This window comes from Nyctereutes procyonoides, unplaced genomic scaffold (assembly GCF_905146905.1).
Source record: "Nyctereutes procyonoides isolate TBG_1078 unplaced genomic scaffold, NYPRO_anot_genome, whole genome shotgun sequence".
Classification (NCBI taxonomy): Eukaryota; Metazoa; Chordata; class Mammalia; order Carnivora; family Canidae; genus Nyctereutes; species Nyctereutes procyonoides.
This window is the reverse complement of record NW_026575134.1, coordinates 12,813,006-12,824,586: the sequence shown is the minus strand read 5'-3', so window position 1 is coordinate 12,824,586 and position 11,581 is coordinate 12,813,006. Positions and strand designations below refer to the sequence as shown.

The 11,581-nt window shown below is 42.0% G+C and overlaps 1 protein-coding gene across 1 annotated transcript in view; it reads left to right on the top strand.

The window, feature by feature from the left end:
* The first annotated feature begins 477 nt into the window (after positions 1-477).
* Positions 478-11,581, top strand: part of LOC129494281 (B-cell receptor-associated protein 29) — a 52,587-nt gene continuing 41,483 nt past the window's right edge. Inside the window, exons 1-4 of the mRNA XM_055301119.1 lie at positions 478-545; positions 956-1,063; positions 4,589-4,689; positions 9,982-10,132. Of these exons, the coding sequence (XP_055157094.1) occupies positions 972-1,063; positions 4,589-4,689; positions 9,982-10,132 (344 nt within the window). The 5' untranslated portion in view covers positions 478-545; positions 956-971. The remainder of the gene's footprint in view (positions 546-955; positions 1,064-4,588; positions 4,690-9,981; positions 10,133-11,581) is intronic.

The following is an 11,581-nucleotide window of genomic DNA, read 5'->3' as shown; positions in this document are numbered from 1 at the left end:
GCCTCCGCGGCCCCAGGACAGAACGCTGCGCCCCTGCCTCGTGGCCCTGCCGTTGAAGTCTAGCGCGGCTCGGACCGGGGCCGCTAACACCCCAGAAGGCCGGGCAGGGACGGCCAGGACCCGCGCCCCTCCCACCCGCACCACCCGCGCTCAGAAATTAAGGTCGGCTCCGCGGAGCGGTCGGCCGCGGGCCCCCAGCACCGGGACTCCGAGCCGCCCTCCGGGCCCACAGCTAGGAAGTAACTGCGGCCAGTCCCCGCAGCCGCCGGCCACCTCGGCGGGCGCGGGCCCCGCGGTTCCGGGCTGGCGGCGGGGCCGGCGGGGGCGGGGGCGGGGCCGGCGGGGGCGGGGGCGGGGCGCGCCCTTGCCGCACCTGCCCGCCTCCCCCGCCCCCCGCCCCCCCCGCCGCCTCCCCCCGCACCCCCCGCCCCCCTCCCCGCTGCATCCTTGCCCCCCTCCCCCCGCCCCCCCCCCGCCGCGGCGTCTGACGTCCCGCGCGTCGGCCGCGCGGAGCTGCGCCGGGAGCCAGGCGGGCGGCAGGCGGGGTAAGGCCGGCGGGGCGCCGGGAGCCACGGCCTCGCGGCGGGGAGGGCTCCGGGCCGCGCGGGGTCGCGGGGTCGCGCCGCTCCCTGCGCCGTTGGGCCTCGGGCGCCGGCCGGAGCCGCGGCGCGTTCGCGGAGCGGGGGCCCCTGGGCGCGGGCGGCCGCGGGGGGGCGTTAGGGGCCGGCGGCGCCAGGGCGGCGGGAGCTCGCGGGCCGCGACGCGCAGGCCGCCGGGTCGGCTCGGCCGGGTCCCCGCGGAGGGGAGAGGAGAGGAGAGGGGGAGAGGGGAGGGGCGGGGAGGGGCGGGGAGGGGCGGGGCCGGCGGCCGCGGGCGGGCGGGCTCGTCCCCCGGGCCCCCGCCCAGCCCCGGTTCTCACGCGGCGGCAAAGTAAACTAAGTGTTTCTTTACTTAGGTGTGAAGAGAAAGAAATGACACTGCAGTGGGTGGCAGTCGCAGCCTTTCTTTATGCTGAAATAGGACTTATTTTGATCTTCTGTCTGCCTTTTATTCCTCCTCAGAGGTAGGCAACCCCCCCGTGGCTCGGGGTGGTGTGCGTGCCCGCGAGCGCTGCCCCCTGGCCGGTGCCCCGCGGCGCCCCGGAGTTCCGGACGCCGCGCGTGTGAAGGTGCTCGGGGAACTAACTCACAGATTTCGGGGACTGTCCACTACTACTAAAGTATCACTGGATATGAGACTTCCTATTATACGTACAAACGCATTAACGTGACGTGCTTTCCCCTCCCTCCTGGAAGGAGGCCCCAGGTCTTCTGGGTTCTGTTGGTTACAGAGACGGTAAAGCAGTGGTTCTCCTTTTTTTTTTTTTTTTTCTTTCTTTCTTTCTTTCTTTTTGGTTCTGCTTTTACTATCTGTTGTCATCAGACGTGTTGATTACCCGGAATTGGAAAAGGAAACTAACAAAAGGGGAAATGGATAAAGGATGTTAGCCGCACGCCCCGGTGCAGAAATGTCTCACTGAGGCAGTGGAACAACAATGTAGAAAGTGAAGCCAAGTAAATTATTCTCAGTGTTGTTCTTATGTAACCCAGAGATGGTTGCATTAATGTCTAATGCCAATTTCACTGATTGATTAATTTTGATTTTACGAATTTAACTAATTAATGCCCCTCCCCCCTCCCCCACACACAGTGAATATATGCTGAAAACGCTGAGTATGGAAAGTGCTCAGCACCACAACCATACATCACCATTAATTCCTTAGTAAAGGCCTTCAAAGTTTTGGGGTTTTTTTGTTTTTTTTTTTTTTAATTTTATTTATTTATGATAGACATAGAGAGGCAGAGACACAGGCAGAGGGAGAAGCAGGCTCCATGCAGGGAGCCCAACGTGGGACTCGATTCTGGGTCTCCAGGGTCAGGCCCTGGGCTGAAGGCAGCACCAATCCTCTGAGCCCCCCGGGCTGCCCTTTCAAAGGTCTTAAAGTACAGTCCTCAGTATTTACATTGAAGCATTGGCTCACTTCCCCCCTGTACTATCCTCCTATGGGGGCCGTGGGGGGTGGGGCGGGTGGTTAGTATAGTGGACACACGATGTTGCATGAGTTTCAGATGTATAAGTTCCTGATTCACCTTCTCTGTAGTTATGCTCTGCTCACCACAAGTGTAGCTGCCATTTCTGGGGAGTTCAGTTTTAGATCTAGAAAGTTGATAGTAGGAATGGTGAAATACACTTTTAATAAAACTTTTGCAACACCTTTGTTTATTATGCTCATGGCGTAAGAGAAAATTTCTCATAAATGAGATCCCATGACTGGAAGAGACTCCATGAAAGTTTTTACTCTGGCTCAGGGTCCAGACGATCTTTAATCTCTGAACTTGCTTCTTAACCTGCCTAGATTACTACTCATTTCTATCCTTGTCTGACAGCTGTGCCATCACTTTTTTCTTCCTTACTGGAAAAAAAAAAAATTGAATCATACTGCAAGGAGCATTAGAGATCATTTTATCCAACCCACTCATTCAATAGGGAAAATAGTCTAAGGTCATCTAGCTCATCCATGGCAGACTCCAGACAGGTAACTGGCTTTGAGCCCAGTGCTTTTTCTACTCTAACGAGCATCCTGTTCATTTGTTTCAAATTTGTATAATACCCTGTTTGCTTTCTGATAGTAGTTGCAACAAGAGACTCCTATATTCAAGAGAAGGAAAGATGTTATTTATAAACATCTGATTTATAAATAAGGCTTAAGAATTTGCAAATATGTATATATATTTTGTAGAATTTGGATCTTTTTCTTCCTGCCAAATATAATTTTTCACTATACAATTCACGAAGCTCTTTAATAGATGTGTATATAAGTACCCCGATTATATACATGCTCATGTACGAATACACATAAGAAAATATGGGATATATGCACACAGTTCATTTAAAATATGTCCTTATGTTTATATCCACATCTTTTTATCTTTTATACTATGTATTACTATACTCGTCAAAGAAAAGGCTTCAATCTTTATTTAATTTGGCCATTATTTATTCATATAATCCAATAATGTAAAGATGCATAGTTAGAAGTCAGGCTGCCTGGATGTATGTCCTAACTCTGCATGACCTTGGGCAAATTATTTACCATCTCTGGCCGTTTTCCCCATTTGTAAAATAGAAGTAATACTAGTACCCACCTCATACAGTGGTTGTGGTAATTAAATGAGCTAAAATATGTAAAAGTGCTTGGAACTGTAGTATAGAAATGACTCAATATAACAACTATTATCATTTCTTCCTTTGAACTGAGTATTACTAGAAACTGCTAGTTGTTCCCTGTAGGAAGTCTCTTTTGTGTTCCCTTTTACACTGACCCTTGACATGTGAATTTGCATTGGGACTTAGATGAAGGTATTACCACTTATGTTTTCTATCTAAAAACACAAAATTTTTGTAATGAAAAAATTGAATAGCATCTCTGGAATTGGAAGCATAGAGGCAAAAGAACCTCATTCATCTACATCAATCTCCCTCTCCTCACCAACTTCAAGTTATTTCTTGGGGTTGTTTTCCAAGCTTAATAATTTGTCACAATCTTAAAGTAAAACTTTTCTTTTGAAGTTGTGTTTGAAGTTAATTTAGGTGCTTTGGACTCCATAAATCTGTTATTCATTTAAAATGCCCTTGTACTGGGGCGCCTGGTGGCTCACTCCAACCCTTCATTTCGGCTCAGGCCAGGATCTCAGGGTGTTTAGATTGAGCCTGGGCATGGATCCTACTTGAGATTGTCTCCTCCATCTGCCCCTCCAGCTCACATGCACATGCTCTCTAAAAAAATAAGTAAAATAAAATGAAATGCCATTGTACAAAGTTTGTTACCTTTCCAATTGTATGGTGGATTGCTTTGTCATTCTTTGTCATTTATAATCCATGCTTTCTTACCTCTGTGTCTTTATACTCCTTAATCTGTCCAAACTGTCTTTTTCCCCATTTCGTTTCCTCTATGTTCACACTTTGATATGAATGGCAATTACGAGTATATACATACATAAAAATTCATCAATCTATTTAAGATCTTTGTACTTTATGTATGTAATGTCCCAATGATATTTATCTGCGGTAAAGATGGAAAAATTATTTTACTTGGGGTAAATGTTAGAGGTGTGTTATGTAAAAATAAATAGTGCACAGTTAGACCCCCTACACCTGAAATGTTGCTGATTATTAGGCCAGTAGAAGTCTTTGTTATTTCTGTGTTATTACAGATTAGCAAAAAGATATAAAGTGAGAACTTCTATCAGCAATATAACATATTATAAGAATTCACACGTATTTACTTTAAAAGTGATTTCTGCTATAGAATGTTTAAGCCAACAGACAGAAGATAATATCAGAATTATCACTAAACTTGGAAGAGTTGTTCTTGATTTCATGAGATATTATGTCATATCAGAAAATTACCATTTCTCTGATATGACATAAAAATTAAATTTCTGTAATTTTTTTTCATTCACTTAACCAGAATGTTAATTGGATATTTGCAATGCATTTCAAAATCTTTTGATTTTTTTACAGCTAATGTAATTGTATTATTTTACAGATGGCAGAAGATTTTTTCATTTAATGTCTGGGGTAAAATTGCAACTTTCTGGAACAAGGCTTTCCTTACTATTATAATCCTATTGATTGTTCTATTTCTAGGTAAGTACTGGATTTCCCTTTTCATTAGGCTTAACTCTATGATGTTTTTATTAATGAATTCACTGGGTTTTTAATTAACTAAGTTGATGCCATCCTGGGATAAGTACCATATATGCCACTGTTTTATGAGAAAATGTTGCCCATATTCCATACCACCAGCCTCTGAAATGAATTTCTTTTTATAAAACTGGGAACAGCTGGTGCAAGAAGGTGTATGAGGAAGGTATGATTGTGTCAGGATGTGAATGTGTTCATGCCTCATATCAAAATGTCAATATTTGTCTTGTGGTATGCTATTGTTATCAAGTATATCTCCAGCCATAAGAAGTAACACTAACCAAGTTAATCACAATAAGAAAAATGAGTCCCAACTCTGCCACCAGCTAAACTAAATGCCTTTTGAGTTTGGTTTACCCATTTGCAAAACAAAGGGAGAAAACTGGACTGGAAAAAGGAAAGGCAAACATTTCTGTAGCTCCTACTGGCTAAACTATGGTGATCTCTTTTTTTTTTTTTAATTTTTTTTTTGAAGTAATCTGTACTACACCCAACGTGGGGCTCAGACTCGTGACCCCAAGATGAAGAGTCACTACTACTACTACTACTGACTGAGCCAGCCAGGCACCCCTGTAATATTGTGATCTTTTAACTCTAAAATTATCACAAGACTTTCTACTGAAAAACTGACACAAATCCAAAGAAAGAAGGAAAACAGTAGTCCAAAGTTTTTTTGGTTACATATATCAGAAACCAACTGAAGTTCACTTGAGCAAGAAAGGGGAACTTATAATAAAATACAGAATTGTTTTAGAGCAGCTCAGGGAAGGAAGGAAGCCAAATTCCAGGGAGGGACTATTCCTAGGAACTGAAGTGTTGTTTTCTCATCCTTGAATTACTCCATAGGTCTACTTCATTCTTCCTTATCTCTCCTGGAACCTGATACTCTTTTCTCAAGGCAGAAAGTGGGCACCAAATAACTGCCAAATATCATTACTCCAGCCACATATATGCAACGGTCAATTAGCCATTTCTGAATCCCAGTTCCAATGATAAGTGAGCGAGCTAGTGCCAGGTATACAATCGTTGGTAAGCTATGGCCAGGGGTAGGAGTCACAAAGCAGAACCATGACCACTGGCTAGGCCAAGTGGGTAATTAATTTTCAGAGATGAGGGACATCATGGATGTTAATGCAGGGAGCTTTGACCTTGGATGGTAAAGGAAGGCAAGTAGGGACCAACTCTTTAAGCTTCAGTGTTTCCATCTCAGAATAGTGTAATCACACCTACTTCACTGAGGTATTGAAAGATTTATTTTTTTTTAAGTTGTATTTATTTATTCGTGAGAGACACAGAGAGGCAGAGACACAGGCAGAGGGAGAAGCAGGCTCCATGCAGAGAGCCCGACGCAGGACTTGATCCTGGGTCTCCAGGATCACACCCTGGGCTGAAGGCGGCACTAAACCGCTGAGCCACCCACGCTGCCCAGGTGTTGGAAGATTTAAATGTAATACTGAATGTACACAGTCTAGTGTTCTTGTCCACCAGAATGATGATGGTGGAAATTATGGAAAACTAGTAGATTACTCAAGTTCCATTTGTATTTTCCTTTTAAATTTATTTCATTTTTCTTGATGGTTGTTTCTCTAATAAGGTAATCATGACAAGGTGCTAATGTTCCTAGAGCCATTACTAACTGAATGTGTGTGCATGTGTGTGTTTTAAGGGGTGGGAATAGACAGAAAGGAAGCAGGAAACCCAGAAATGTGTTTAGTGTCAGCAGAAATGCATCTTAGGAACTTGAAAGGTTACACAAGTGATCCAAAAAATAGGCTGTCTTCAGATGGTTTCTAGAAAATTGACTATACATCACACCCTGCCCATATGGTTGCCCTGGTTTCATTTTTCAGACATAGTTTTCCTGCTTTTAGGTGATTTTATTCTCCAGGTAGGTTTGTATGATCATTTACATTTATAAACTTCTTTCATATTACTGATTAATCTTCTGCATTTCTGCATAATGAATCCAGAAATATTATTTTCATTTAAAAGCCAAAGAAGCTAAATATAAATAGCAAGCGTAATGATCCTTCATACTACTATGTGGTTTCTCTGGTAGTATAAGTACCAGATAAGTACCAATAGTATAAGTACTATTTTGTGTGAGATTTTTTTTAGTTGTTTTCTAGAGGTTGGTATGCTCTTACTACATTATTGTGGCATTCTGAGAAATGTCAAAGAGGAAATAGCCATTAAGATCAAGAAAACATTTTACAGATAATTAAAAAGACCAGAGCACCTTTGTGGCTCAGTCTGTTAAACATCTGACTTAGGCCCAGGTCATAATCTCAGGGTCCTGGGATAGAGCTCTGTGTCAGGTTTTGCACGCCCCCTGTCCCTCCCCCTGCTTGTGCTTGCTCTTGTCTCAAAATATTTTTTTATTTTTATTTTTTTAAAGATTTTATTTATTAATTAATGAGAGACACAGAGAGGCAGAGACACAGGCAGAAGGAGGAGAAACAGGCTGCATGCAGGACCCCGATGAGGGACTCAATCCCGGAACCCCGGGATCACGTCCTGAGCCAAAGGCAGATGCTCAACTGCTGAGCCACCCAGGCATCCCAATAAAATCTTTTTTTTTTTTTTAATAAAAAAGACTTTTATAGGGCAGCCCTGGTGGCGCAGCGGTTTAGCGCCGCCTGTGGCCCAGGGCGTGATCCTGGAGACCCTGGATCGAGTCCCACATCAGGCTCTCTGTATGATGCCTGCTTCTCCCTCTGCCTGTGTCTCTGCCTCTCTCTCTGACTCTATGAATAAATAAATAAAATCTTTAAAAAAAAAAAAGACTTTTGTATACCTCTATACAAATAAATTTGAATACCTAGATGAAATGGAGAATTTTGTAGAGAACTATAACTTATCAGACGAATTCTAGTAAATATAGAAAATTTAAGCATACCAGTTTTCCATTGAAGAATTACAGAAATTTTTTTTAAAGCTATCCCCTTCAGAAAGAATAAAACCAAATACTTGTTCTTTTTTTTTTTAAGATTTTATTTATTTATTTATGACAGAGAGAGAGAGAGAGAGAGAGAGATAGGCAGAGACACAGGCAGAGGGACAAGCAGGCTCCATGCAGGGAGCCCGACGTGGGACTCGATCCCAGGTCTCCAGGATCATACTCCAGGCTGAAGGCAGCACCAAACCGCTGAGCCACCCAGGCTGCCCCCAAATAGTTTTTCAAGAAATTCTACCCCTCTCAAAAAATAGAGATTACTAATGCTGCTTAAACTGTTCTGGAATTTAAAGAAAGAAAACTTTAAATTTTAAGAAGCTAGAAAAGTAAACTCTCTAATTGAAAATAAACCAAAACAGGGGATCCCTCGGTGGCTCAGCGGTTCAGCACCTGCCTTTAGCCCAGGGCGTGATCCTGGAGACCCAGGATCGAGTCCCGCGTTGGGATCCCTGCATGGAGCCTGCTTCTCCCTCTGCCTGTGTCTCTGCCTCTCTCTCTCTCTCTCTCTCTTTTTGTATCTCATGAATAAATAAATAAAATCCTTTAAAAAAAAAAAAAAAGAAGAAACCAAAACATATTAAACCAAATACTATATAAGACTGGCAACATACAACAAAGAGAAAAAAACGTTCATAGCAGCATTAGTCATGATAGCCAAAAGATAAAAACAGTCCAAATGTCCTCAGAAACCAAATGTGCTATATATTTTTTGTTTGTTTTTGTTTTGCAAATGTGGTAGATCTGTACAATGGAATATTATTCAGCCATAAAAAACAATGGCATACTGCTACGAAGTACAACACAGATGAACCTGGAAAACATTATGCTAAGTAAAGGAAACCAGACACACAAAAAAACACGTAGCAAAAGATTGCTTTTGTATAGAATGTCCAGAATAGGCAAATCCATGGACAGAGAAAGTAGATTGGTGGTTGTTGGGAGATGGGGGAAGAAGGGTGGAATGGTTACGGGGTTTTCCAAGGGGTTAATGAAAATATTCAGAAATTAGTGGTTGGTTACACAACTTTGTGAATATACTCAAAAGCTGCTGAATTATTCATTTCGAAAGGGGTAAATTTTAGGGTAAGTTACAACCAAATAAAGCATCTATTAGAAATAAAATAGAGTCACCTGGATGGCTCAGTTGGTTGGGTGAATGCCTTCATCTCAGGTCATGATCTCATGGGTCCTGGGATCAAGCCTCCAGTGTTGGGCTCCCTGCTCAGTGGGGAGTCTGCTTCCCCATCCCACTCTGCCCCTCCCCACCAACCCATTTATGCTCACTTTCACAAGCTGTCAGGCACATGCTCTCTCTCAAATATTTTTTTAAATAAAATAAAAATAAAGTAAAATAGTTTAAGTGACCTCAGTTTTCTAACTGGAATCTCTTTGCTATGGCAGTAACTCTTTGCTAAGAATGCTGATGGCTACATAAAAGAAGCAGTCTGACTTGTTTGCCCCATTGGTCTTTGAGACACCTAAGGCAAATAACTTATCTAGGACCTAAAAGAATCCAGTGACTTAAGAGTACACTAAATATAGATATGAATAAGCTGAATTCTATTTTTCACTGGAAAGAAATAGATCCTGAGACTTAACATAATTAAATTCATCAAAAGTGCAGCTCATTGGATGTTTCCAGTAGCAGATGCCATCCACGTGCCCATTGGGGGAACATATGCCCCTGTGGGTCAAGTCTCATTTAACCTTTGCCAGTGGAAATCTCAGTGTAACCAAATATTTCTGAAATCTCAGTAGTCATATTAATATTAGTATTAATAATTATATCTTAATAATAATGTATTAATATTACTTTAACAGTATTTAATAATTACTATAATAATTTGATGATATTAAAGGAATGATAGATACAATAAAATGCTTATACAGTAAGGAAAATAGAATAGTCTCTTGGAATTGATTGGAATGGGAGATGACCTATATGCTACTGTCAGTAGGTTGGTTTTTACTCAGTGTATTAGGGGTAGAAAGTGAAGTATAATCGTTTGCACTGTAGCTAGAGATAAGAGACAATAAGTCCTAGATAAAGAGTAAAAAAAAAAAAAAAAATCCAGTTCCAGTCAAAGTTGCCCACTAGCATCCACTTACAGAGCCTCACTTTTGAGTATGGTGCCTTCCCAGAGATAGTAGAGGAAAAGACAAAAAGAGAGCTCATATCAGAAGTCCATTTTTTAAAAGTTCAGTTCTAAAACTGCTTTCCACTTTAATAATAATTTTATGTTATTAAAAGCCAAAATCAATGTTTTCTTCTGTAATAGATGCCGTGAGAGAAGTAAGGAAATACTCCTCTATACCTGCCATTGAAAAAGGCTTAACCACCAGACCTGGAGCCTATGAACATGCACAGATGAAACTTTTTAGGTCTCAAAGAAATCTTTACATTTCTGGATTTTCATTATTTTTTTGGCTGTAAGTTTTTTAAAAAGCACAATTTTACAACATGAGTTACGTTTCCATTCCTTGTTTTTCCTACCTATCCTATAGATTTTTTTTCTATATTGTTTGGTATACTGACATCTTCATAAAAGAATGCAGATGATATACCCAAATAACATAATTGTCATTATGCCTTCTAGGTTTGATAGGTCCACAAGGCCTTGCATGCTGTGGCCCCTGCTTCTCTCTGGAGCCTGGTCTCATACTGTTCTCTGACATTTACACCACAGTCTACCCACACTGAGCTTCACTGCTCACACCTTCATTCTTGCAAGGAATCTTTATTGAGTTCCTTTTGTGTAGCTAACTCCTTCCTACTTCAGGGTCTTCACACTTGCTTTAACATCTGCCAAGGGATCCCTGGGTGGCGCAGCAGTTTAGCGCCTGCCTTTGGCCCAGGGTGCGATCCTAGAGACCCGGGATCGAGTCCCACGAGTCCCACGTCGGGCTCCTGGTGCATGGAGCCTGCTTCTCCCTCTGCCTGTGTCTCTGCCTCTCTCTCTCTCTGTGTGTGACTACAATAAATGAATGAATGAATGAATGAATGAATGAATGAATGAATGAATAAACAAACAAACATCTGCCAAAACATTCCCCTCTTTTCCTGGATAACTTTGTACTTATCCTTCAGCCCTTTTCACAGAGAATTCTTTTGTGACCATCACTTCCCCCCTCCCAAAGTAGGGATCTCCATTGTATGTTTCCACGAAATGTATCTGTGTGTGTGTGTGTGTGTGTGTGTGTGTATTTTAGTATCATTCAAGGTTGCAATTAAATACTGATTTAATTCTTTGTCTCTCCAACCAGAAACTAAACTCCTGAAAGACTTTAATCTCATTTCCTTCTGTGTCCCCAGTACCCAGCACAGTGTTCAACACTTAGCAATTCCTAACACTTAGCCAAGGAAATACCCATTGAATGAATATTTGAAGATACGAATTTCTATTTCTAACAATGGAAGTTACCCCATAAACCGATGTGAATGAGCAGTTTTTAAGCTTGGGCAGCCTCACACAATGCTCTTTAAATAGCAAATGCTGAGAAAGGGGGGGTGGTGGACCAAAAAAACAAAAATGACTTCTTACTGTCCCTACCACACTCTCTAAAATTGTTTCTCTTCCTTCTGGCCAAATGCCTCTAAAAAGAGAGGATAATTAATTAACAAGTACTGCTGAACTTACTCTCTAAATGCTAGTCTTATAACAAAGATTCCAAAGGAACGAGACATAGGCTTAGATTTTGACAGGAAGGCTTAGATTTAAAAAAAATAGAAACAAACAAACGTATGTCCTCTCTATAAACATTATCTCCCTCCACCATACCTATACCTAAAGGGAAATCATTTGACAGTGACTGTTTATTTTCAATCACAGTTTCTAATGATTAGTTATACAATAAATGCTTTGATTTATTGTTACTGTT